Source organism: Topomyia yanbarensis, chromosome 1 (assembly GCF_030247195.1).
Source record: "Topomyia yanbarensis strain Yona2022 chromosome 1, ASM3024719v1, whole genome shotgun sequence".
Taxonomy (NCBI): domain Eukaryota; kingdom Metazoa; phylum Arthropoda; class Insecta; order Diptera; family Culicidae; genus Topomyia; species Topomyia yanbarensis.
In genome coordinates, this window is record NC_080670.1 from 56,371,375 (window position 1) to 56,399,314 (window position 27,940).

The 27,940-nt window shown below is 37.0% G+C and overlaps 1 protein-coding gene across 5 annotated transcripts in view; it reads left to right on the top strand.

The window, feature by feature from the left end:
- The window catches only part of LOC131677666 (chloride channel protein 2), a 176,606-nt gene that overhangs the window by 31,275 nt on the left and 117,391 nt on the right, over positions 1 to 27,940 (top strand). For all 5 annotated transcript variants that reach the window (XM_058957598.1, XM_058957597.1, XM_058957599.1 and 2 more), the window contains exon 2: positions 13,534 to 13,909. In XM_058957598.1, the coding sequence (XP_058813581.1) occupies positions 13,772 to 13,909 (138 nt within the window). In that variant the 5' untranslated portion in view covers positions 13,534 to 13,771. The remainder of the gene's footprint in view (positions 1 to 13,533; positions 13,910 to 27,940) is intronic.

Here is a 27,940-nt window from a genome sequence, read left to right on the forward strand (position 1 = left end):
CTTATTTGGTTGTTTCAATTGTTCAATCTCTTATTTTGCCAATTCTTCAAATTGTTTACATACTTTTAAATTTTAACTTTTCCATTGTCTTAATTTTGTCCATTTTCAGCTGTTTCGCTTTGATTTTTTTCTATTTTAGGATATTGGCAGGCTTTTGACTACTTGCATATTATTAATCGTTTTCCATTATTTTATTTGTCATGTTTTAGCTTTCTCGTTTTGTATCATTTTATCTATATATTTGTTTTTCCTGTTGTGTTCCTTTTTTGTTTTTTTTTTCTCTTCAAATTCTACCTCCATTGAATGTTTCTTTTGTTTTTTTTAGATTTATTACACTCCCATTTGGCTACTATTTTACACATGTTGTTTAATGTTTTATTTAGAAGTTATTCAATAATATTGTACCAAATATATAAATGAAGGACTCGCAACAATCACTTGAATCAGTTCTCTCCGAAACCAAAATAAGTCAGCTACTCTATCGAACAAATGAGATGTTGTATTTTTAGAAGTTGGCGATGTTGTAGCGCGCCGACTTGGCCGAATAGGTTGTTTCTTTAACGAATTCTGTGTAGAATCAGACAAAGATATGACCAAATCCATGCAATGCCAACACCTGGATAAATATGAAAATATTGATAAATCGGCTGCTTTCAAAGCCACTAAAAATTTTGATATTAAAAATGTTTTACGATCAAAATTTGGTCGACTTAGCTTGACGCATTTCTTTGCACGATATTCAACAAATGTGAAACCCCCTAATATGCCTGCGTGCAGAAAGATGCCGATTTTTTTTATTTTGTCATTTTTTCTTCAGTAATAAAAATGTTGTTCAAGCAAGAGCAGCAACACAGAGAAAATTTTGCTCGAATATAGCCTGAATCCGAACTACTTGCACACCAAATTAAGTACATCATTAAAAGTGACCAAATCAACTGTCACCGGCGTAATGGCACCCGGAAGGAATAGTGACGGATATTTTCAAGCGTATGAAGCTATCGAAGTTCACACAGAATTATCTAGTTTGGAAGGCTTTCTGTACCTGTGGTTTGAAAAGCGACAAGAACCCTCCCAACACACGAAAACTCGGCCAAATCGTGGAATGCTGGTCCATTGTCAAGCGGAACCTGAAAAAGATCCAAAACTGTGTAAGTAAACTGGCGCTGGCGAACTAAATGGAAAATTATGGAAAAATTGATTTTTAATAAGAAAAAAATATCATTGCTGTTTGATCAAATTTTGACCATGGACGGCGCCAGTGGTTGAATGGTAAGTGTGACCGTCCAGCCGAGGTCGTTTTGATTTTCTGAGGTGAAAACTCAGTGTCACGTCTTCCTTCGCCAGGGAAGTAGAGTCGTTGGTCCCGATCCATGTATTGATGAACCGATATCTGGTTGTGGAGTCACCTCTCTGGCGTCGGTGAGACGCACTCAGCACGGACAGAGGCCGGCGGAACACAAAAGAAAAAAGAAAATTGACCGTAACACCCTTTGAAATGAAAAAAAAACATTACAATTAACGGCACTAAGAGTATTATTCTATAGTTCTCCACAAAAGTTTCTATCCATTATACATAATAGCAGAGAATTAGTTTTTCCAATGGATTTCGAGCTTAACTGTTTCTGAGTTCGAAAAATCTACAATGATGAGGGGGCCCTTATGCTGACCCCCCGGGCCAATAATTTATGTCTACAGGCCTGGCTATGTAGATACCCGTTTCAACTGCCTTTTTGACACACACTCTCCAGGCTGTACGGTGTCATCATAGACAACAAACTCTTTTTAGGTAGTTCTAATTCTTGGACATTTGCTCGCAGAGATAGATTAATCGAATCAAACAAATGAGTGCTTGAAAGTTTTACTACGTATAATCCTACGGGAAATATCGATACAGAGCAATATTCACTCTTAGGTTGCGCCCTAACATGCCAACCATAGGCGTAGTTCACAAACTTGCTTTCAAACAAAAACTTTTCTGCCGGATGTGAGTCCGAAAATGTTGTAGAATTGTATTTTTCCAAGCACAATTGCAGTATTTCTAGGGCCCTCCCTTGCAGTGGACATTGCAAGGTGAATTATCACCTGGCTACTATTCGGCATGGTATTATTCGTGTGATGTTTGTGAATCCGATTACGGAACCTCATATAATTTTCGACTTTACTTTGAATCTTGCGAAGTATTGAATATGTATCTCGTTGTAAATGAAGAAAGGAAATCATATTCAAACTGTACATTTTTCGAAATACTACAGCCTTTCATATATCGGGAATATAATCTGTACAGTGTACACTAAATTACAGAGTTGGCTTAGTTCATCTTACTCGGGGATATCCTGTTTAGGCGCACCTCCCCTACAGCTAGTGCTGTTCAGCTCATCACCAAACAGTCGCTGTAGCTCGAGGCAATAACCGGGGTTCTTCAAACTCAAAGCTTGCATGGATATCAAGGCAGCGAATGATTCAGTCAACCGAAACCAACTGTGACGATCAATACTAGAATGTGACCTTCCGACAGAGCCGAGTGGGCAATTTCATTCGGCGCTCAATAAATCTAAATTGGGCTTCAAAATATCATTCGAATCGGAATAAGACTTATAGCTATAGCACGGCATTTTAAGTCAAGTTCCTACAACTAGTCGACATTTGAGGTGTTGATGTTGTATAAGAATATGCCATGCCAATGGTCGTTCCATTTTCACTCTATTTTCGTAAAAAAAAGGATTTCAACACGATTGCAAGCAACTTCTTTCTACTTCTACATCGAATTCCAAACATATGATGCTGCCACCCGAATAGAAAATCATAGATCAAACCGCTGCATAACTTCGATTTCGACCTGCTTCTGAGTAGCTATTATGGTTTTCTGCGGCATTTGTCTCGCGTTTCCTTTAGTCATGAAACAGTTTGGAGTGGAAAAAAATTAAGCTAATATGTTTCCCCTTTTAAACGCACATTAAGGTATTTTATTTTTAGCTTTGCGATGGCAGAAATTTCATGCGTAGCGTGTTCCAATGAATTACCGTGCCGAGCCCCGTCCACCGATCACCCCTCATTCAACTATCATATTGACACCAAAATCGTTTTCACTTGTATTGAGAATGAAATTTAGAAATTATAATTAAAGCGGAATGGAAACGGAATGTACAACATCAATACAATATATGTTTCAGTATGTATTTTTTTCATTTCGCCAAATAATTATTTTGAATGTCGAATCCAATGCAACACCATTTTTGCGCAGTCATTTTTGTCATTTATAAGCAAACTTAAAATTCAAGGATAAATAAAACTGTTTAAGGTTAATATTTATAGGTGATTTATACACAAACAAAATGAACAAGTAGCTTAAGTTTTGGTCTAATTTTTCACAAATAGCAAATTATAAATCTAACATTTACGGGAAACGAATACCTATTATTTGTAATGAACGGTGAATAGCACTCTAGAGTTGTTAGACATTTCAGATATTTTGCACTATGTGCAAATTCTTTTGTAGTTTTTTGTATTTTTTCTAAGTTGAAAACGAAAATTGTCTTGAAATATTTTTTAACATATTTTTTTTGATGGCGTTGGATGTAAAAATGGCTGCTAATTGATCGGTATATGGGTCTTGCACGGTAGTCGTGAAATAATGTAGTTGTACAGAAAAAATTTAAAAAATCAACACACTCATTTGGTATAATGGGCTTGAATATAACTTTTTGCTGCTTCGTCTGTTTTATTCCCGATCAGGAAAAGTCCCCCGTATCAGTAGCACTAAACCATGGTAAGCTAAGAATCGGCTGTGAAGCCGATTCCCGTGGTCGTTTAACTTCTTGTTTCAACCTATGTGACAACAATTCATTATTATGAGCGGTACTTGAGATGGATAGAATGCTATAGAAAAATAAGCAAAAATTTAATCAATAATTTGACCTAAAAAGACATTTGAAATTGCCCAAAACCTTACCCTGGCTGCCAGGCAACCTTTTCGGTGTCTCTATTGCCAATCCACTACTGTAACGCCAATCAATCACCCGGGAGTGGTTATCTTCGGTTGGAACTCACCCCTTATCACCGCGGCAGCACAATGTCAATACATCATGGTCGCTTGTTATCGTTGCGATGGAACCTCCAAACAAATTGACGCGTCGCCGTCGGTTGTGCGTCATCTGCGTGCACTGTTGGTGGAAACCGTACTCGGGCGGAACGAAACGGCACACACGCAACGAACCTACTACATACACTCAACTCAATCGGGTACTGTTAGGATGCATATGTGACACTTGAGCTTAAAGGTGGTGGCACGCGAAACCGAACGCTTATCGTTGCTTTGTATTGGCTATCTTGGGCCGCCTTGACAGAGGCATTGTTTCGCATATGTTTTGTGGGTAATTAGCACTTTCAAGATAGTGGCCAAATTTGCGGACAATGATTGCTATTAATAGGCTTCAGTGGACTTGAAAGCGAAGCCTCGGTACTACATTGGCTTGCGGAACTTGACTTTTTGTTTCGAGAGACATCACAAGCAACCGACTCTTATGGCATATTCGTTTTTGACAGTGCACTACACCGGTGTAGTCGGTGCTACACTCATTCAAACTTGGATGTAATCAGTCTTTCTCTTTCTTTGCACTACACCGGTGTAGCACCAAGAAAAAAAGAAAACGCCATTAGTATTAGTAATTTGAAGGCTAGTGAAACGACGCAATTGACCACTAAGAAACCTTCCTGGCTGGGGATCGAACATACGTCGGGCGGCTTATGAGATCATGGGGACACTGCACTTATGAAACTAAAATCTAGTGTTCAATATTCATTAGCGGCGTTAACCCTTATATGCATGATTCTGAGTGGACACGATACATGCCTCTTGTTGATTCGGTATGTTCCCAAATGTCAAAAGTATGCATTCAAAGGTCAAACTTCTTGATTGGAGTTGATAATACTCCCAAGTCAATTTTTTTTATCTCGAAATATAAAAAAATCTATTTGCTACAACTATTTAACTGTCCATAAAAGTCTGTTTTGAGGATAATAACCCTTGTCGTCCCTTGGCTACTGTAGATAAATATTTTGAATAAAGACTTTCACAAGTTCATAGGTTCCACGTATTCATTACCGCCATCTCCGCCGAATGCATTACGTTAATTGATTCAATAAACTTGATAATTTATGCTTAACGTCCATAATCCCAAATGTCTCTATGCTTAACGCCCATTATCTCTAGCGTCCGTATGCGTTTATGCCTAATAGTGCACACCCGCTCCTGATAGTGTTTCGAATCACTTACATTTTATTGGAGCTGGTGTTCTTACAGACGTCATTTGCCAACTCCGATGCATTGTTGATGCATTCGGTGGTGACGTTAGGTGGTAAGATGATTGCACTTTTTTGAAGAAATATTTGATCAAATAGAAGAAGCAGACCGAAAACTTATCATGGGGAAATTTGTTGCTATTTAAGCATGGAAAATACAAATATACTTCGACAAGTGTTACATACACGTATCTTGCAATTGTCCAAGAATTTGAATTTTAACATGAAGGGTTTGTTTTTATGAAGAATGACACAACATTTTTTTCAGTGTATGTATTTTTCGTAGAAAAGCATTCATTCCCTATAATTCGTTCTCAGATAGTTGTGCTGTTTAAAATACAGTTTTCGAAAAAAAAAATTGTTGTAAGTGATGCACGCATAAATTTCTACGCCTTTTCGAAAAATTGCTCTTGTATCAAAATATTCCAATTGCCAGAGAACTGAAAATTAGAAAATTCGAAAAATCGACAGATCGAATTTTTGAAAATTTCAAAGTCCCTTTCAATAATAAATTCGATAATTTAAAATCTCAAAGCTTCGCAAATTTAAATGTTTAAACATTTGCAAATTAAAAAATCGGATAATTCCAAAATTAGAGAGTTTAAAACTAGAGAATTTGTAAATTCGAAAACTCAAAGCTCCGAAAATTCGAACAAGAGGGATTCCATGAGAAACTGGCCGACCGCAAAATATTACCATCGTCGATTCGAACGAAACTTTGCAGTTGTGTTCAGTTTATGAATCTCCATGATTTTTTCCGCCAATTGCAATATTTTGATACAAGAGCAATTTTTCAAAAGGGCGCAGACGTGTATCTTTGACAAAAAATAGTATGAATTATGAAAAAATATGTCAAAAGTTGTTAGGAAAACTTTTTTACTAAAAGCTTCTCCATGATCCAAATACACCGAAAAAGTTTCTTTCGCATCTTTAAAACGATAAACATTAGATTGTTAATATTTTAGAATGGGGAAACGCGAATTGCTCATGAAAAGAGCATAATCACACACATTAATTGTTTTTGTTGCAGCAAAATTCCGAATATCTCGAAAACTATTGCATTTTGGAAGATTGTTGTTAAATGCATTTTGATTTTAAATGATACTTAGAATTATATTCTGTAATAAAATTACAGTTTTGTATGTCAAATAGTATGAAAATTAAAAACAAGTTTTGCTAGAGAAACTTTTTGCCGATAAGTTCTCCATCATGCAATCACAATCAAAATGTTTCTTTTTGCTTTGGCTTTTTATTGACAAAACATAAACAAATTAAAGAAATGAGTCTTTTTGCAACTTAAATTTTTAACATAAATTTTTGTTTTTGTGATAAATGCACAACATTTTTTTCAGTGCATATTTTTCGTACGGAAGTATTCAATCCCTGCTACTCGTTCTCAGATAGTTTTGCTGTATAAAATACGGTTATCAAACATTTTTTCGAAAATGCTGCATGTAAAAACGGTTACGCCCTTTTAAAAAAAAAAAGTGCATGAATCAAAATGATCTTATTGACTGTGGAAAGTGTTTAGTCTTCTATGCCGGTGAAACGTGAAAATTTAGATCGGAAAGATGGTCGGTCACGATTTTAACAATTTTCGGACGGATGTTCGTGGAATTCCTCACAATTTAAAATTCAAAAATTTTATAATTTGTTAGTTTGAAAATTTAAAGATTTGAAAATTCCAGAACTCGAAATTTTGAAATAATTTTGAAATTTAAAAATCTCGAAAATTCCAATTAAGAAATTTGAGAGGTCAAAAATTGTAAAATTGTAAAATTTGATGAATCAAAAATTCAAAAAGTCTAAAAATTCTAAAATTCAAAAATTCGAAAAATTTGAAAATTCACAATATTTAAAAATTTTAATATTCGGAAACTCGAGAATTTGAAAATTTGAAATTTCGAGAATTCGAAAATCTAATAATTAGGAAATTCAGAAGTTCATAAACTTCGAATCATTCATAATTTTGAGCAATTGAAGGTTAAAGAGTTCGAAAATTCCAAATTTTAAAGATTCAAAAATTCGAAAGTTCAAATATTCAAAATTTGGAAAATTTAAAAAATTTAAGGATTCGAAAATTTATAAATTTGGATTGAAAATTAGAAAATTCTACAGGTCGAATTTTTAAAAATTAGAAAATTCAAAGATTCGATGATTTGAAAAATTATAAATTCAAAAGTTAGAGAATTTGAAAATTTCCAAATTCAAAAACTCAAGCATTCCAAATTTTTAAAATACACAAATTCGAAAATTTGAAAATTTGAATTGAAAATTAGAAAATTCAAAAAATTAACGGTTCAAATTTTTGAAAATTCGAAAATTCGAGGATTCGATATTTTAAAAATACAGGATTTTGAAAATTCATGGGTTCAAAAATTTGAAAATTCTTGGAAACGATTTCAGAAATTCGCAAATTCTAGAATTCGAAAACCCGAAAATTCAAAATTCAGAAATCCGAAGATTCAAAAATTCGAAAATTTAAGTATTCGAAAATTCGTTGATTTGAATATTCTCAATTTCAAAGTTTCGAAAATTTGAATATACACGGAAACAAAATATTTTGTTATTTTAAATTTATTTTAATGCACTTATTTGGATCATGAATATAACTGCAAAATTAAGTTCCACCTCAAATACACACAACTTGTCGTGCTTTCTTCGACAAATTTTATTGCAATTTTACATATTGATTAAAAATTACAGTTTCATTAAACAGCAGACAAATGCACCTTAATGTATTTTTAATCCAATATTGCTGTAAAATAAATGACATGTTATATCATACGAACTAAAGTGTAAAATCATATGCTTTTTGATGCCCCTATTGAGTGCATCGAATTCAACTAAATTTACAATCAATTTGTTACATTCATTTTAATTCACATATCGTTATCAATATGTTTACATTCATATTAATTCACATATCGTTTTAATTTTACTATTTTTTGGTGTGTACAAACATCTAAAAATTTGAAGATTCGAAAATTGCAGAATTTAAAAATTAGAGAAGTTGAAAATTCGCGAAGTCAGAACTTCGAAAATTCGAAAGTTCTGCAGCTCGCAATCGAATCAATTTTGAACATTTAAAATGCAAATCTACCGAAAATTCGAATTAAAAAAATTAAGAGGGCAAAAATCAGAACATTTCAAATCTTAGAAAATAACGAAAATTCGGAAATTTGAAATTCTAAAAATTCGATATTTCAAAAACTTGACGATTCGAGAATTCAAAAATTCGGAAATTGGAAAATTCTTTATTCTGAAAATTTGGATATTCTCTAAAATTTAAAGATTCAATAATTGAGAATTCCTAGGTTTGGATAATCAAAAATTCAATAATTGAATTCGAAATTTTAAAAATTCGTTATAATAGGAAAACACGGAAATTCAAATATTCAAAGATGAATTGGAAATGTTTCGTATGGAAATGTACGATCTACCCGAAATAAATTCGAAAGTATTTTCATACCTTATGCCAAATGGTACTTATACCACAGACTAACAGATATAATACTCGACCACAATTCTTCGCCAATGTTAGCGGTCATATTGAATATATATTTTAGTTGGGACAGTGATCGCATTTACGATTATAATCCATGTATGGCGCCACTGATATATGCGCAAGTATACGGGATAGACCAGTAGTAAAAAAGAGTTCTTGGGTCTGTGGGTTAACTAATTTGTAAATGAGTGGTTGGAACCGTGTATAGTGTTTGACGGATCGATGTTTTTAAGGAATTAATCATACTGTTATGTCTGTTTGTCTGTGCTTATGCTTCATGACTGTTAGGTCAAATGGCCAACTACTATATAATGTCTTATGTTAGACGATGTTGCGCCAAAAAACTATGCCGAACAGGATAGTTTTGCTCAAAAGTTGGGACAATTCTTGAAGTGTAAACTGGGCAGACATAAAGATCACAAGTTTGCGTGCAAGAGTTATTTGGCATGAAAATTCAATGAACTGCTCATGTTTGAAAGAAGGGATCAATTTGAGTAAATCGGGTAAGCGATTGGATAACTGGCTTACTTGCGCGGAGCCGCCGCTTTCGGCAGCTCATACTCAGCAGCCTAACACCACATCACTTCAATTACTTCGAGAATGCACAAAGTTTTGGTTTCACCATATAACCTTACTTACATAGCACTGTTTCATTTTTTGAATCCTAGGAAGGGGCGCCACCGCTTACTATGATTGTTGCCAAATGTCTCTCAAAACACACCTGTATTAGATTCTGAAATTTGTTCTACATGCTTCCTGGATAATAGTTCTTTCTGGGGAAAACACTCCGGTATTTTATTTTGTGTGCACGAATCGAAAGCGAAGAATATCGTTTGATGGAAGTGGGAACGAGTACAGTCGTGATTCGTTGGTTGGGCCACAGCCTATGACCAACTAACGAATTTGATTCGTTAGTTGGACCGACTGACAAACGTCCAAAACTATCCAAAGGAGACGTTAGTAGTGTAAATGCTTCTATTCACATCTTTAATTATTTCCAGTTTGATTGTCAAGGTGATTTTGACATGGGATTTTGACATAAAGATGCTTTTTAGTTGGACAATGGTCCAACTAGCGGAGGTCTAACTAAAAAGCGGTCCAGTTAAAAAGCGACCAACCAGCGAATCACGACTGTAGAATTCTGGGGAATGGCTTTCTGGGGAATGACTTTCGGGGGAATAGTATAGACGTGACTGGGGCTGGTTGACCTAAGGGGTAGGTTGGCCGAGTACCTTTTATGGAAAGGCTATTATGTGCAGTAGCGACATCTATAGTGATTTTGGTGGGGAATTTGGTCACCAATGTGCCGACGTCATTTCAGGTATTTTGGTGGTCTCGTTTGTACAGGAGCACGTTTGTTTTTTTTCGGCACTGGTGAGCAAATTTCTGTTTCTGAACAATAATATGTGTAACGCGAATCAATTTACATCCGATTTCCAATAACTTTGTACTGCTGGAAAGGGTATTGAAAACCCAACAAAATGGTATAACGGTTACCAGTGTAACCTTATATTTGTTTGTGTAAATCGTGCTTGTTCTCGAAAATATACATTGGGGTAGGTTGGCTGAGTTCTGTGCGGGGCTGGTTGGCCGAGTTGTAAATTTAGTGTAGAGAAATGTGCACTTTGATATTTGTGAAATGCCAACCTTTTTCAAAGCAAAATTTGATATTATGCTAATATTGATGATTATAAGGAAAATATACACGAGAAATAAGTAATAAAAATAATTTAAAATTATTACCAAATAAAAATAAGAGATTAGAAACATTAAATGTCGGAAATTGTTTATAAAAAAGTTGATTCCGATATTTTATGAATTAAATGCTAAGCAGGTTTCAGAGTCTCTGGCGTGTGCCGCTTCAATCCTGAATTTTTTCCTCCTGAGGAGTTTCTGGCAGGATTTGTCGCAGATCGACCCAACCCCGAACAAAACTCGTCCATTAGCATAGAATCTGCTGCAGATGTAAGCTTCTCTGAAGACGTCAGACCTCTTCCCAAGGCGAGTGCAGGATCTGATTCGAAGAAGTTAAAAAGACTGAAAAGTGAAAAATTCGAATTAAAAAAATTAAGAAGGCAAAAATCAGAACATTTCAAATCTCAGGAAATAACGAAAATTCGGAAATTTGAAATTCTAAAAATTCGATATTTCAAAAACTTGACGATTCGAGAATTGAAAAATTCGGAAATTGGAAAATTCTTTATTCTGAAAATTTGGATATTCTCTAAAATTTAAAGATTCAATAATTGAGAATTCCTAGGTTTGGATAATCAAAAATTCAATAATTGAATTCGAAATTTTAAAAATTCGTTATAATAGGAAAACACGGAAATTCAAATATTCAAAGATATGAAATTTCGAAAATTCAAAATTTCAAATATTCGAAAATTCGGAAACACGGAAATTCGAGCATTCAAGAGTTTAAAAATGAAAAAAAATGAGAATTTAAATTCGAAAATTGTAAAATAGTAATATTGAAAAATTCGAAAATCCGAAAACTCGAACATTCGAAATTTCAAAGCTTCAAAAAATTTAATATTCAAGGATTCAAGAATTCAAAAATGCAAAATTCGGAAATTCTAATGTTAAAAAATTCGAACATCTGAAAATTTTAAAATCCGAGCATTAAAAAATTTGAAAATACGAATATTTGAAGATTTAAAAATTCAAAAGGCAGAAAAGTTCGATAATTTGAAAATTCGACGAATCAAAAACTCAAAGATTTGAAAATTTGAAAAAAGGATAATCCAAAAATTCGAAAATTCAGAAATTCAATATTTCAAAATTACAAGGAATTCAAAAATTCGACAAATCATAACAAAATTCAGCAATTCGAGAAATCGAAAAATCAAAAATTCAAGAATTGCTAAAATTTACAAAAAAATGAAAATTAGAGTATTCGTTGATTAGAAAAACGTCATTAGATTTAGAAAATTCTAAGATTCAAAAAATCGATATCCTAAAATTCAAAATTCCAAATTTTAAATTCTAAAATCAAAACTCAGATTTCTAAAAGTCAAATAAATATATTCTAAATTCTAAGCTCTAAACTTTAAAACCTGAACACAAACTCTAAACTCCAAATTACAAACTCCAATCTCAAAACTCAACACTCAAAATTCAAAACTCAAAACTCAAAACATAAAACTCAAAACTCAAAACTCGAAACTTAAAACTCTGAACTCTGATCTCTGAACTCTGAACGCTGAACTCTGAACTCTGAACTCTGAACTCTGAGCTCTGAACTCTGAACTCTGAACTCTGAGCTCTGAACTCTAAACTCTGAACTCTGAACTCTAAACGCTGAACTCTGAACTCTGAGCTCTGAACTCTAAACTCTAAACTCTGAACTCTGAACTCTGAACTCTGAACTCTGAACTCTGAGCTCTGAACTCTGAACTCTGAACTCTGAACGCTGAACTCCGAACTCTGAACTCTGAGCTCTGAACTCTAAACTCTGATCTCTGAACTCTGAACTCTGAACTCTGAACGCTGAACTCTGAACTCTGAACTCTGAACTCTGAGCTCTGAGCTCTGAACTCTAAACTCTGAGCTCTGAACTCTAAACTCTGAACTCTGAACTCTGAAATCTGAACTCTAAACTCTAACTCCAACTTCCAACTTTCAACTCTCAACTTCCAAATTCTAAATTCTGTATTGTCAGTTCTAAATTCAAACTTGGGCAACGTGTCATTTGAGTCAATTTATTCGGGTGCATGATGGACATCTTAAATCTATTATCCTCCAAAGATAAACGTATTCGTTGCTTTTGATCTTGAAGCTCGGGTTGACTGTTTCTTATTTTTGATTATGCGTCTCTTAATTTGGCGATCCGCCATTTGTCAAAGTCAGTAACTAGTTGCAAACTTTGGCAATTGTGAAGAAAATCAAAGAAATGACAATCGTTTCGATCCTGAAAGATCAAATAACAGTCGATTATTTCTTAATAAAAATAGTTTGTTTTTGCTTAAACAAAATGCAACCTATTCATAGCATAACGAGGAATATGTTTTCTCAGTGTATATACGATAAGTTTCAATACTGGGATAACAATTTTGAGCGCTTGAGATTTGTCATTTCAGCGAGAATAGAGTTTTCACCCTATTGGGCGATAACTTATTGCTGATACTAAAACACTATCCGCTGCTACTACACTCCATCCACAAGATTTTCTGCTCTGCCGCTCATCGGAATCGCGGAGGACACCTCCAAGATCCGATTGCAGAGTGATCAGTACTCGAACTCGCATACAATTACCACCCTGCTGGTTGGTTATCGAACATGTGATAAGGTGATACCGCCGATGCCGACGTATATTCCGCTTGATTAGAACTGCCAGAAGCAGTCGGTTGGTGATCCGCAAACAACCATTGTATCATTAGATTGTATTATTTATTAGATAGGAGAGCTTTGGTCTCAGTTTGTCCGTGAATTGGCCGGTTGTATTTTATCAGTTCCGATTTCGATTCGTACCACCCTTCCTGACCACAACACTGACTGACATCGATGGCTACCTGTTTGAATAACTAATTTACAAATCTACCTTGTTAGGGAGTATGTTCCTGATAGGCATCTCGAACACCGTTATTAATTGAATCCATCTCGTGACTGCAAAATGTTTTCGCTTCATACACGGAATAGCCCTCGATTAGTAGCGTTTCGTGCGATCCCTGTAATTCCGTTACATCATCACTAATAAGCTTGTCTCTTCTATTTTTCTCCAATAGGAAAATCCAGTACGGTGGAGGTTTTCCGCGACGATCAGAAGTTTTGCGCTCGTCCGGTTTTGAATGGTTCCAGCTGAGAAGAGTTTGTTCTCCGTGTGCTTTGCTCTATAGGAGTGAGGGAAATTGTTGTGTCGCTGACTATGCGTGATTACTAGTGAAACGATCCTCGTAGTGTCCAGCAGTGTTTAGTTTATATTATTTGTAAGGTGTTACGTGCAGTAAAAAGTCAATCGTCAAAATGTACAACGGCACGAGTCATGGTGAAATGGACCGACTAACGGTCCCAACGAAGATAATACCCACGAGTCAACCACTGGCGGCAAAGGATCTGAATCTGGATGAGGATGACCATGGGCTGGGTTACACTCACACGCTGGTAGGTCACATTTGAAGTTTACAGCATAAAAATATCATTTTGCTATTATAGTATCGCTGAGCTGTGTCATATAGAGCCAATTATCAAGCCGGTATTAATTAGTTTGGTGGGTGGAGAGTAGTTTCATCTATCGCTTGAACAATGGGTGTGTATGATTTTTTTTTTGAGTATTAAATTTATTCATCAAATGTTCAGATTAAAATCTAAGTCAAGCTGTCATATCAGGAAAATTTTCTTAAACATGTTAAATTCGATGGAATGTTTTACTCATAATCCCAACGGGAATTTAGATCACAGCACGCAAGCTGACAACACCAACCGAGCTTCGATAGTCAACAAGATGCCAAATATTTGATTCGTGCGGCTTCTTGTTTGCGAACTGACAGATCACCGTAGATCTGCGTTCAAGCTCACGCTAGTTCGGTAATCGATGCTAATGACTGTGAACAATAGCCTATGACAGACTTGCAAAAATCCGAGAGAGCTATATGTCATGCAGTCAAGGCGGTATGATACATCAACAGAGGAAACCGACTTTGTGGCGTGGGGGATTGTTTTTATAACTTTTTAGGACTACTCTACCTAAACAAGCTTATCGGACATGTGCTAAAAAGTAGGCCCCATTTTCGGGAATCTGTAACACTCGTACCATGACTAGAACGACGTGTGGCCCAGTGATTTTAAAACTTTACACTATATCGGGTCCGCCAGTAGTTTTGGTGGTCGGCAAGGATTTACGATGTGTTCGGAAAAGGTATATTTATTTAGGGAGTGTATTGACACAGCAAAATATTCCAAAACATTAGGATACGACGGTAGCATGAGTGTTTATCTAAGGCAGTGTGTTGGGATTAGAACACGTGTTCCAAAACTATGAAATTGGTTGGAATACGAAAAGCATATAAATTTGCCTCAAGTGTTCGAGAGAGAAGATTCAAGAAAATGATTGAATTCCTAAAAGGATATAAGTTGTAAATTCATAGTTTGTTCCAAACAATGACCACAAAATTTTCGACATCTTGTGAATAAAAATATGCTATTCTTAAATATACGTACCTATTTAGGCACGGACCCTGGTAAGTTATATTGTTGTACCAAAACACCAAAATACTCCGATGGGTATATAAGTAGACAGTGGTATTTATACATGTTTGAAGCGATCTAATGAAGAACAGTTAATGATGGATGTAATCATACGCGGCTCCAGCCGGATGGCAACAGGGGTACGCCTACTTGGAATAATGTGTCTGATACGCGATTTATAAAATGAAATTTCGAATCTTGTGCCGAGCAGATAGATGCTATAAGAAGTGCTGGTAACTCCTTTTCTAATCTCAAATTACCTTTACCTGGAGCTACTTGCTTCGGTTTTGCGCCTTGAACGGTTAGCGAATCTTGGGAGATGAATATTCTTTCTCTTTCTATTGCTTCTAGGCATAACAGAAGTTAGTCCCTCCTGGGGATCATCAGAGTTGCATTTGACAGTAAACAAGTTAGTCATGATATTCGTAGTGGCCGGTGTGGCGTAGCTCTCATTAGTAATTCTACAAAAGACCGCTTATTCCTCCACAGTGGAGACACTTTTCCAAACCATTCTACCGGAACCATCCAGTGGCAGCACAAGGGAAGGGGGGTGGGTTGATCGAAGGGGGGGTGGCAGCCGAGGGCAGCATTTCCTGCTCAACAAATTGCACTTTCATTTTTTTGTAATTGTTTAAACTTTAGTATTTTTTCTCGAGAGTTGTGCTACTGGAGCTGTGGAGCTGGGTTCTTGGAAGGGCTCCCCGTCAGAATCACCCACTAAAATTGCAGACGAGACAGACAATGTCGCCCACTAAAACACCGCTTAATTGCAGCGGGCCGTGATACTGAATGTGATATGCTTGTATGTCGCGTGTGCTAACATGTACATAACTTAGCGTTTATAAATTCTGTTTTATAACAGTGTGCCGTTCGCATATTCGTGTGTGTTCTTGGATAATCGCGTGCAGACCGTAAATCTGATAGGGTGACGAGCCTATTTACGCCATGTTTCTATTATCACCCTACCCATTTGAAGCCGTTGGTTAGAGCAGCGTCTGCTATTTTTGTTCAACGCATTGAGTCAAATGGTAGCGCAACAATAAGGGCATGCGATTCGAGTTTTCATTGCGCTCAAACGCGAGAATTCCACTGTTTTCAGCGCATTTGCGTTATTATATTGGTTCTAAACAACGAAGCAAAGCTGTTGATGTCAATTTTTACGCATTCCATTGTTTGTAGGCCGAGAAATTAATGAATTAGTGAGGCACCCTGCTTAGTATGGTGAAAATAGGCACTTTACCCTACATAATTTTCTGTGTACGGTTCAGATGCAAGAAAAAAGTGAGATCTTCCATATAACCAGAGTTACCCAGAGTTGTCTAGTGGATATGAGCGTTATTTTTTTATAGGTCCAACTGAATGTTGGAATGAATGGACCCAAGTTTGTAGGACGGAGGATAAAGATTTCCGAACGTGGCCGATCATGATCGGGCGAACGCGGACGTTTGTAGGTTCACGTTTAAGACCGCGTTTGAAAATTATAGTATAGGAATAGTATGCTAACATTAAACATCAGTCGAAAGCAACGTCGTTGGTTCATGCTGGAAATATCCCCATAAAACTCAGAATACCCAGGTTCAAATCGCTATAACCACAAATAACAATCAGCGTGTCATATATTCGTAATAACAATCAGCCAACATGTATGTAATTATTCGACCAAACTATAAAAAGCTTTTGTTACATGAAGCTTTTTACTTCCGAAACTTCTTAATGTATGCTGTATTTTTCTATTCTATTCTATTTTTAGACCTGCACGCTAAATTCGTTGATACTATACAATAGCTAATACAAGATATATTGGCCGTGGGAGAACCTAACAAAATTTGTTATAATTCTGATAAAAGCCTATCACAGGGTGTCATATTTTTGATATACACTAGAAGAATTTCTGTTATGTTTTCTGTTATTTTACCAACTAACGAGACCAGAGTTATAACACAACTTGTTATGATAACAAAGTAACACAGTCTGTAATAATTTTGTAATTTCTTTCTGATCGGGGCACGGATCACATTCTGACAGGGAGTGTGCTACCCCATATCACTAGAGTTCCCGGTAATGTCGCCATGGAATTGGTCCAATTAAAGGCATGGACCTAGACCGCTAGTACCGAAAGTAGAGAACACAGGAAGTTCACGCTTGAGACCGCGTTTGAAAATTTATAAGTGCTGAGACGTTCACCTTATCACCGGGATGTTTGCGAGCTCGCGGGTGTAGGTTGCGTGGATGATCGCGTAGGGCTCAAGCTTAAGACGATTTAGTTTGTAGGGCTTTACCTGGAGTTAGTAAGTGGCTGGCAGGATTTGTTGTCGAGGATAACGGGTTAGGGTAAGCGTCCAGAAGAAACCCACACTTCGGAGTGGTTGGTGGAAATCACCACGGACTATTGTCACATCGTTTACATCTGCCTGTGAGGAACCGCGTTCTATAGAGTCTAAATGGAGCTGCGTAATAGTGCAGTACAGTCGCTTTTCTGCAGAAATGTAAACAGCTCCAATAAAGTAGTTCTTCGTCGACGTAGTAATCTTCGTCAAAATAGCTTCAATGCTTGATGAAATATCCTCACCAAATTCACAGGAAGCAAGTGCGGAAGAAACAGCGATCAAAACGTCCCCGCCGTGACCATGGATGCTGTTACATGCGTTTCGATCCGCACGATAAACCGCGTAAGAATCCCCGAAGCGCTGCATCGATATAATACGATCATTAAGCCAAGTTTCTGCCAGAACGTAAATATCGTAGTCGCCGTTAACAGCAGCCAAGTAAAAGTCCTCGATTTTCGTCATTAGCCCTCTGACATTTTGGTAGTACAACCGTAAACCATCTGTGCCACGTGCCAAGCGTCCCGACATATTGCAAGGACGTGATTTACCCAATGGCATGCTAGAAACCAAAAGGTTTTCAGGGAGTGGGTCGTCATATAAAACAAAATACTCGCCTGAGAAGGGAGTTCGGAAGACCCCCGAACGCAGGTCCGGGACGACTGAGCTGATCGCCGGCTGGTAGCACGACTGCGTCGGAGCGCTCGTGGGCTCCCGTAGTGTGGTACAACGGGCGTCCCGGTGATGATAGCGCAGTGTGAATTTGTTTGTGCAGTCTACGCGATGGTGACATAACACTGCCGCGAGCGTGTATTAAATCAACAGAGCTGTTATGTAGATAAATGAGAGAATGTTATGGAAGACCCCCGATCCATCACAGAAATCAGAACTAGAGGTAAAGCCAAAACTTTGGTGTGCGATACTGTTAATGTGCCAAGAGATGGTGAAGCAGGCACACCAGTACCATGTAATAGAGATGAGACATCAGATTTAGCCCCATCTTTCTTCGGGAAAAGACGACGAGCTTTGGTACGACTGGCTTCGGGAAATAGACGTTGAGTAGTCTTCGGTGTCAACGAATTTGAATTTATAAGGGCCGTAAAATTCGAACGAATCTCCAACTTCAACTCTGTTAGGATTTCACCCTTAAGTTGCTAGACAATTTTTTTTTTGTGTGCACCTACCACCTCTTCTTGTCCAACCTCATAAGCAGTTCGTACAGCTTGCCAATAACGCGTATCGGGCATCAGATTAGTACAGGATTTGCAAAGCCAAAATATCTGCTTATTTCTCATTACATCATCAAAGCAGTTTTCGGCAATCCCGCTGAATTTGGGATGAAGAGTAGCACTTCAAAAACCAGAACAAGAGATGTGCGTTCCCGCCATGTCATTTGCATACGAGTGGCACAGCAATGTGTTCATTTCCATTCAATCACACCACACACACCGCACATAGCCGAAGTGTTGTGATTGCACGTTTATACGAACAATGCCGCTCCATAGGCTTCTGCAGTCTCGTAAATGAGCGGGTTGACACGGCAGAAATAAATTTGATTTTCACGATTAATTAAATTGCAACTTTTTAACGGATAACACTATATTCGTTCGACCGGCACATCACGGGGTCGTAACACAAATAACAAACGTAAACGAAACATGCAGCACGTTAAAAAACGAAAAAATTCGGGAGCGTTGTTTACTCAACACAGCTTATAAACAACAGCGATGACGATGCTTGCGAGATTGTGGGCGTAGGTGTGCGTGGATGATCGCGAAGGACTTGAGCGTTTGTATGATGACGTTTTTGTCGCGTGTGCTAGCGTGTTTGTAACTTCGCCTGTATACATTATTTTTTGTGGCTATTCTTATATTTGTGTTTTCTTGAATGAAAGTCCGCGGATCGTGATTATACTTAATTTTTAGTGTATGGTACAGATGCTAGAAAAGAGTGAGTTCTCCCATTTCACTAGAGTTCCCGGTTGCCATGGAACGTGCTGTCTAGTTTTTTTTTCTATTTGTCCAGCTAAAAGCATGAGTTTGAGCTGTTGGGATCGAGAGTAGAGATTTCCGGACGTGACCGATTCATGATTGCGCGAACCAACCAATCCCAAGAAGGACGACCCGCTATTCTATCATATACACCATCACTCCAACTGTGAGCCTTGCTCACAAAAACTGTCATTAAGCTGTTAAGCAATGTCTACAAACACAGACCACTGATAATCGACCACGCCAGTGTGCACAGACTGTTTGCTGACCGCTAGTTTGGGCTGGTGTAGAGTACAGTCGGGTCGCCTATTACGCGGATTCCTACTGCCCGGATTCCCACTACGCAGGGCCCGCGTAATATGAATCCCATAGCTTATGGAAATTTTGACTAATTGGGTACAGCCCCAATATTTCGTCTGCATCAACAACGTCTACAACCTGTTGTGCTTACTTAGACCTACCATTTAGAGTAATTGGATATCCATTTAGTTGAGAACTGTACCGCCAGGGGTGCTTTAAAAGAGAGTAAATACATGGAGACTCTCATCGTGAATGTGACTTTCATTGGGTGGGTTTAACAGGAAATATATCGAAACACTGATTATTTTGAAAGATGGTGTCACAGGAAGATTTGTCCAGAAAGTCAAGAGCTTCCGGATGGTGGAAATAATAACTCGGGATTGTCCCACCAAAATCATTCCTTATCACAATAATGAGAATATTTAGAGGAGTACTGTCTTTAGTAAAGTTGCTCTAGAAATCAAAGACTACCAGATGGTGACGGATTAGTTTGGGATACTCTCACTATGTGGCACTAGTGACCGTACCACCTTTCAGCACATTATAGAATATGATACATCTCAAAAGTCTAATAACTTAGAAAGATGGTATTTTCGGCAAAGATCTAGAGGTGGTCAAGGGCTACGCGATTATGGACAAATAAAATTGAAACAGATCCGCCGGGCGGCGTTAGTGAACAGGAACTATTTTTCAAATTCTATATCACTAGATCAAATTCAAATTCTATGACGAGGGATTCCATGAGAAACCGGCGGACCACAAAATATGACCATCGTCGATTCGAAAGAAACTTTGAAGTTGTGTTCGGTTTATGAATCTCCATGATTTTCTATGACAATTGAAATATTTTGATACAAGAGAAATTTTTCAAAAGGGCGTAAACATTTCTACGTGCAGTAATTTCAATTTTTTTGTTCGATTACTGTATTCTATACACCAAAACTTTCTGAGAACGAGTTACAGGGAAATAATATTTCTGGACGAAAAAAATATACACTGAAAAAATGTTGTGTCATTTTTCACAAAAACAAAAATTTTTGTTAAAAATTTAAATTGCAAAAAACCTTTTTTTCTAATTTTTTATACTTTGTCAAGAAAAACCTAAAGAGAAAAGAAACATTTTGAATGTAATAGTATGATGGAGAAGTTATCGATGAAAAAGATTTTCTAACAATAACTTTATACATGTTTTCAAATTTCATACTAATTGACATACAAAACTATTTTTTACAAAATATAATTCTAAGTAACATTTTAAATCAAAATGCATTTAACAAAAATCTTCCAAAATGCGATAGTTTTCGAGATATTTGGAATTTTGTTCTAGCAAAAAAAGTTAATTCGTGTGATTATGCCCCATTAAAAAGTTACCCCATCATAAAATGTCAAAAATCTAATGTTTATCGTTTTAAAGACGTAAGAGAAACTTTTCCAGTGTATTTGGATCATGGAGTAGCTTTCAATAAAAAGTTTTCTTAACAACTACTTTTGACATATTTCTATAATTCATACTATTTGCAGCCAAAAATATATTTTTCTTTTTGAATATAATTCTAAACGCCATCTTAAATCAAAATGATTATAACAATAATTTGCGGAAATGTAGTAGTTCTCGAGATATTTTAAATTTTGTTTTAGTAACACAATTCTTTTGTTTTATTAAGACCTTTTCAGAAGTTATTCGCGTTTCTCCATCAACAACAATAGGTTTTTCAAAAGGCCCATAAAATTTCCTGTAACTTCTCTTTGGATATCAAGGCGATATTATGACCCATTTGAAAGTTACATGACACAACATTTTTTTCAGTGTATATTTTTTTCGTACATAAATATTCATTCGCTGAAACTCGTTCTCAGAAAGTTTTGCTGGAAAATACCGTAATCGAATAAAAAAAATTTTAAATTGATGCATGTTGAAATGTCTACGCCTTTTAAAAAATTATTCCAAAGTCAAAATAATCTTACTGATTGTAGAAAATGTTTAGTCTTCCATGCCGGTGAAACGTGTAAAGTTTCATAGGAGTCTAAGATGGTCGGTCACGATTTTCAATATTTTCGGACGGATTTTCGTGGAATTCCTCAGTGTCTACGGCAATATACATCAGCAGGTCGAGTGCTGCCGGAAGGCGAATAGATAATTTCAGATTCCAGCCACTAGGCGACGCACAGTGTCGCCTAGCCGGACAAAACCTCAAAATTTTATTTTTGATTTTTCATGATTTAACATTTTTCTCTGTTTTTTAATAGGTTGAATAGAGTCTTCTCGAAATATTAAGTCCGGAGGACGATAGTTCGATTTTTTACATGACTTCAAAGGTGAAATAGATAATGAATTCTGAAGAAAACTATTTTCAAACATAAGTTCTTCAAATGAATATATCTTTTTAGTTAAGATTCCGATTGGGATCAAACTGATTTCATGTGAAAGGTTATTCGCTGGACTTATAGCTGCCATTCGAATTAGTCGATACAAGCCTTTCTTCTCGCTCAGACATGGAAAACAAATAGTAAATCGAGCAATAGTTTAAAGTTATAATGTACAAAGTGGCTGTACTTTTTTTTGAAACGGTTCGAAAAGATCGTTTCTTGTTCATAATACTTGAAAATTAGTGTACTTTCCGAAAATGAATATCTTGTTTTGCCCCTTTCTGCCCCGAGGTATGAAAAAAGGTGATTTTTCATGATACGTCTGAAGGAGACGCATAGTAGCCTTTGACTACCCAGGGTTCCCAATATAATTTATAGATGTGTCTTATCATTATCAACAATTGAAAAAATGTGTATTCTGCTAAAAAAATCACCGCACCTAATTTTTTGAAAATGAATTTTCGGAAATAGTGCACTTTATATTCGTAAATGTTGAATTTCGAACCACCCTAAGTGCCAAAATTTTGAGGTAATGAAAAACATAAAATAAACATCAAATATGAATTCAGCATCACAAAATTACCCTAATGTGAAGTTTTCATCAAATTCGGGCAACTTTTGAGGTTTCGTCCGACTTTTGTATGGAAGGTGATCACTGTGCGACGTTTGGGAGAATACAACCAAATACAAATAATTTGTATTTAATACAACTTTCAGTACATGTTAGGTGATGTTTTGTCACGGAAGTTTCAAAAAAAATTTGGAAAATTTTTCAACAATATGCAAATGAGTTTTATTTTAAAGGGTAATTTGTTGGCAGATGGAAACCAATTGCTTCGAACATTTTCAATTTGCAGTGGGTTCGTCGATGTGTCAGAAAAGAACATTTTTCAACATTTTGAGGATGAATTTTATATTGAAAGGCAAATTAATGACAGTTGAAAATCAATAGCTTAGGACATTTTCAATATACATGGGGGCTCGATTAATCAAAATAGAAAATTTTTCAATTTCATGGGCGTAATGCAAAACCACTTGAGGCATAATGCAATAACCATCTTAAAGTAGTTGTCTGTCAGAGGTTCTTTAAAACTGATGCACAAATATGCTTGATGATGTTTGTAATACCGTCAAACCCGTCAACCTAGGGGCGGGTTGAGGCTTTTTAAACTTTATGATATGAAAAATACAAGCGCACACAGTCCTAATCGTCAAACTGTTGCAATTGGAATTTGAAATTCGGCCTCGGTTTCGGAAAAAATTGTCGAATCCTATACATTTCTTTTTATGAGAAATAGAAACGTAAAAAACATAACTACTTACACAAAATAACCAAATAGTAAAGCGTCAATATGCTCTGACTTCATGGGAGCACACTGTAGTTAGATTCAAATTATCATCTGTCGCCTATATCGAAAGCCACGCCATTCGCGCAATCCTTGCAATCCGCGCCACCATTGCTACCCTGTAATAGAACACAATTTCTAGTCACAATTTGAGCTCACATTATTGGCACAGTTGATTTGCAATCGCTCAGCTTACATCCAGACACTACGCTGATAACCGGTTATAGCCAGCATTCCGTCCGTGGCAAGCAGTGTACATCACCGAAAACCGGAACGCACCGTGCATCTTGTAACTCCTGTAGATCCGTTCTTCGATAGCCTTAATCATCCGCGGCGGCGCGATCTCGCGGTAATCACGTGACTTGAGAATTCAGTGAAATTGCCCATAAATCCGGAGGAGATGGGGATCGACAGAAATTACGCAACGAACATAAAAATTGCCCAAAATTTGCTCTCCTCTTGTCTTGTATGTCACAATTTATCAAAAATATTGTAATACGCCCTTTCTTCTTTTTTATCCATTAACACATGTTATGTCACGTTCTAGTTCAGTCCCACTCTCGCATATGTCACAAATTGTAACATGTGGTCAAACCATCCACCTCCTCTTCCCATAAATGCAATACTCAATTTATGAATGAACCAATATGATAATTTATATATTGGCGAGACGCACAATAACTACCTTGTATCGACCTCTTGCTAGCAACGGTTGTTAATTCGATTGGCAATGTCTAAGTGGCTTCGGTGACATCTAAAAACTTTGGGAGGTTGAATAGGTCATTAAATTATGATAAGAAAAGCGTGTCTCTTTCGTGTTTATTTCTGGTGAAGCTAAATAACAGCCGATGTGCCGAGTTCAAACCCTGGTCGGTTGCACACTACACGAGATCTTAATTCAGGTCCAAATTTTGCAAGGAGTCGGTCAAGTTCCACTTGAATCGGATTTACTATCGAAGGAGAAGATTTCAATAACAAACCAATCACCGATCGACGACACGTGATTCTTATTTACTGTGTTCATTCTCCGGCATGATAAATAATCACCCACATGCGATTTAAAAGAAATAACAATCCCGTGATCAACGATAACGGCTATTCTCCATGGTGATTTGGCAAATCATTGCTGTAGGATTAAAGAAAATGCACGTGATTCTGTGACCCCACCTTGAGCTGCAGCGAATGCATCCAACTTTTTAGCTGCTTGCTTTAGCTTGACAGTAGTTATCGCGTAAAATGCAAGGCACGGTCCGTATTTTACAGGACCTGATTTCATTGTTATTTTTTTGCCGCTTATGGTGTTCATTAGGAGGGCAGGGCAACCAAAGTAAGCGTCGTTAAGGTTTGCACGCACGTCTTCCTCGATGCACGGACAGAGGTTTGGCTAAACACGTTGTCAATGAGGGCTGCGCTCCAGCAGCACGTGCCTTAGGAGCGTATGCAAATTGAGGGTGGGTTACAAACAGCAATGATTAATCGATATATGGTTGATGCGAGTAGGAGAAGTGATTTTTTAGTAAATTAACAAAATGTGCGGTCAAATATCGAAACTTTTTAGAAACCATAATAGTATTATACTCATGATCCGAGGACAGAAATGCTCGTTAAAAATTATTTGAGTCGATATCTACAGGCCACGTTCAGATCACAAAAGATGCAGGTTTTTAGCTGGACTAATAATCTATTATTTATGACGATACCGGTGGTTGAGTGGTAAGAGTGACTTTTTCTCACCCCAGTAGGCCTGGATTAATTCCCAGCCGAAGTCGTTGGTATTTACTGAGATGAAAGATCTTTCTTCGTGTAATCAAGTTCGTCGTTCATGTGGTTTGATGTTGATTGGGTTTTGTGCAGGTAGTGGTTTTGCGCACTGCACTTGATAATAGAAACTCAGTGCGGATAGACACCGACGGAAAATACCTAATTATAATTTCATTTTGCAATCTAACAAGATTCGAAACAACCGGCTTCAACCGGTACCGTTCTAAGTTTCCGTCGCTGCAATCGAGCCACCTAGTACGGCAGTAATACATACGTTAGCTTAGTTATCGCGAAATATATGTGCAAACTCCAAATTGAACTGGTTTAAACCACTCCCAGTAATCTTTTTTCGTAATGTTGGGAATATGTGTGGAAATATGTGGGTATGTTTAGAAGGTTTAAGGTTCAACTGAGCATACCCCAAAATGCGACCATCTTTGAAAACGAAAAAAACCTTTCTAGATGAGAAAGGTAAAAAACAATTTTTTTCGCTTATCTTCACACAATCTCTATGAAAATGAATCAATGCAATGGGGGGGGGATATTGGTAGTGTACTACTGATCGAATTTCTTTATTCTTTATTCATTTATTTTCCAACTGACTTTGTAGTCTTATTGAAATTTCCTTATAACTAATTGGTAACATAACATTGAACATTATACAACGATTATAACGATTTCATGAAGGTTTGTTCAACGATGTGGAGAAAAACTGTTTTTTTTTGTTTTCAAAGATGGCCGCTTTTCCAGAATTTCTCACTTGATCCTTAAAGCAAACAAAACATCTCGACGTTATTTTTTTAATTCGTTTATTTGGCACGGCTCAAGGCGTTAGCTTCACGGAGCCGTGGGTCTTTTATATATTTACATGATGTAAACAATAAAAATAACAAACAATTAATGCTAAGATCGATCCCGTACGCGCGACTTGCCATTGCGCGCGGAGATCCGTTTTCGTGTCGGGGAAATCCTTGCATTCACGTCAACTATATCAAGGGGGTCATTTGTATCTTTGTCGTCTTCGCACATGTCCGGGTCATCATCGGGGTTACTGCCTTGATGTTCGCGATCAGGTGTTGTTCCTAACTTCTTTCCCTTTCTCCCTCGTTGCTAGAATTAGCTCCCTCGTTGCTAGAATTAGCTGTTGAGTTTGTGGTACTTGACGCGGCTTTCGCAGTTGTCATTATTGCTTGAACAGCAGCCACACAAACTGGCAACCGTTTGTGGCTCAGGGAATGATATTGGAGACTAAGTGTTGGTATTTCTCTCTATAGATGAGCTTTTCTTAGCGGTTTCTGGGCAGGGTTGTCCGTAATGTGCCGTTTGTTCACAGAACTGGCACGTGTTAGTTTGTCCTTGATATGTACATAGAGTTCGCTGTATAATGGTATCTGTTGTGTACTGCAGGGTAAGGTAGGAGGGAATGGGTTGGTCTACACGCATTCTCACTACAAAATCACCATTTGAAATACCTGGAAAGTAGTTCCTCCACGTATCCTCCGTAATTGATTCCACTTCTCCGAAATACGACATGAATCTTTTAATGGCCACTTTGTAATTACGTGGTGCCAAATCATGTAATTTAACTTCCACGTTTCCGTTATCCATATACACAGGGATCTTGATTTTTGCGGTGTCACAATCCAGAACGTGTTTCAAGTTGTTTTGCGAAATGAATCTTTTTACCTGGGCGAATTTGTTGAACGTTATCAGCATCTCGTGTCTGACGTGCTCCAACTGAATGAAACTGACGTCTGAAAACCGATGCTGCATTTTCTCCTTCAGCTAATGTTCCACATCACCAATACTCGGTCTTATGCGGAAAGACCGGAAGTCAATGGCCACCGTGTTGGCCCGAAGAATCACATTTTGTTGTCGAGACTCAGTCATCTTGATAGAATAATAGTAACGGTTCCCTTTGTTCTTCAGAAAAAGCACACAAGAAAAAAGCAACTGCTTACGCTGGCTTGGGTAGCAGCAGAGAGCACACGGGTATTGTGACTGATGCCTTTGGTGGTTGAGAATAGACCCTCTCGACGTTATGAATCAGTACATTTGTTGATTTTCAGTATTTGGATTTGTATTCTTTTAATTTTATTTATTTAATGCGACTAAATGCATAAGCTGGCGTCTTTTAATATAAATGACTATATTTAATTTAATGGTCTAACCACCTGATCTTGTCTTCGCGATTTGTTACTTCGGGTGGAGACTAGAGCTTCCATTCCGGGAATTTATTTCCCGGGAAATTTGGATTTCCCGGGATTCCCGATTCCCGGGAAATTGTGTTTTCCCATTCCCGGGATTCGGGAAAAAAGATTTTTAATTTATTCCAAAAGGCTTAGGTTCTGCGAAAGAAATTGTGTAGGAAATATCTTTACCGGCAAATATTTGGAGTGAGTAGTGAATGCAGATTGTGCTTTTCCAACTGATTTGCAGATCAATGGACTATATATCTTTAGGCTCACTGATATGTTTTCGTGATTTTGTAGGTATATAGTCCAAACCTTACTCAAAACACTGCTAAAGAATGTTGATATTTTCATGCAAAAATGGATTAATTTGCCGGCCGTTGTACCGAAGCATTTCCTTATAGTAGCTATCTCTGCAACCGATGAGCCGATTGATCAGATTTTTTAACAGTGCTTTTAATAGTTTATTTTAATAGTTAGATCTTGAATGAAAGGGCTTGCAATCAAATTAGTAATGGAAAGGGCGGTAAAAAATCGATGCGTGTTTGTTTCAAAACTTGGGATGGTTTGTAGAGATATCATGCTTAACTCAAACGTTATTTGAAATAAGGAATGTTGCTAGAACGTCTGCAGAAATATTTGGTCGGTTCATCGAACGCATATTTCG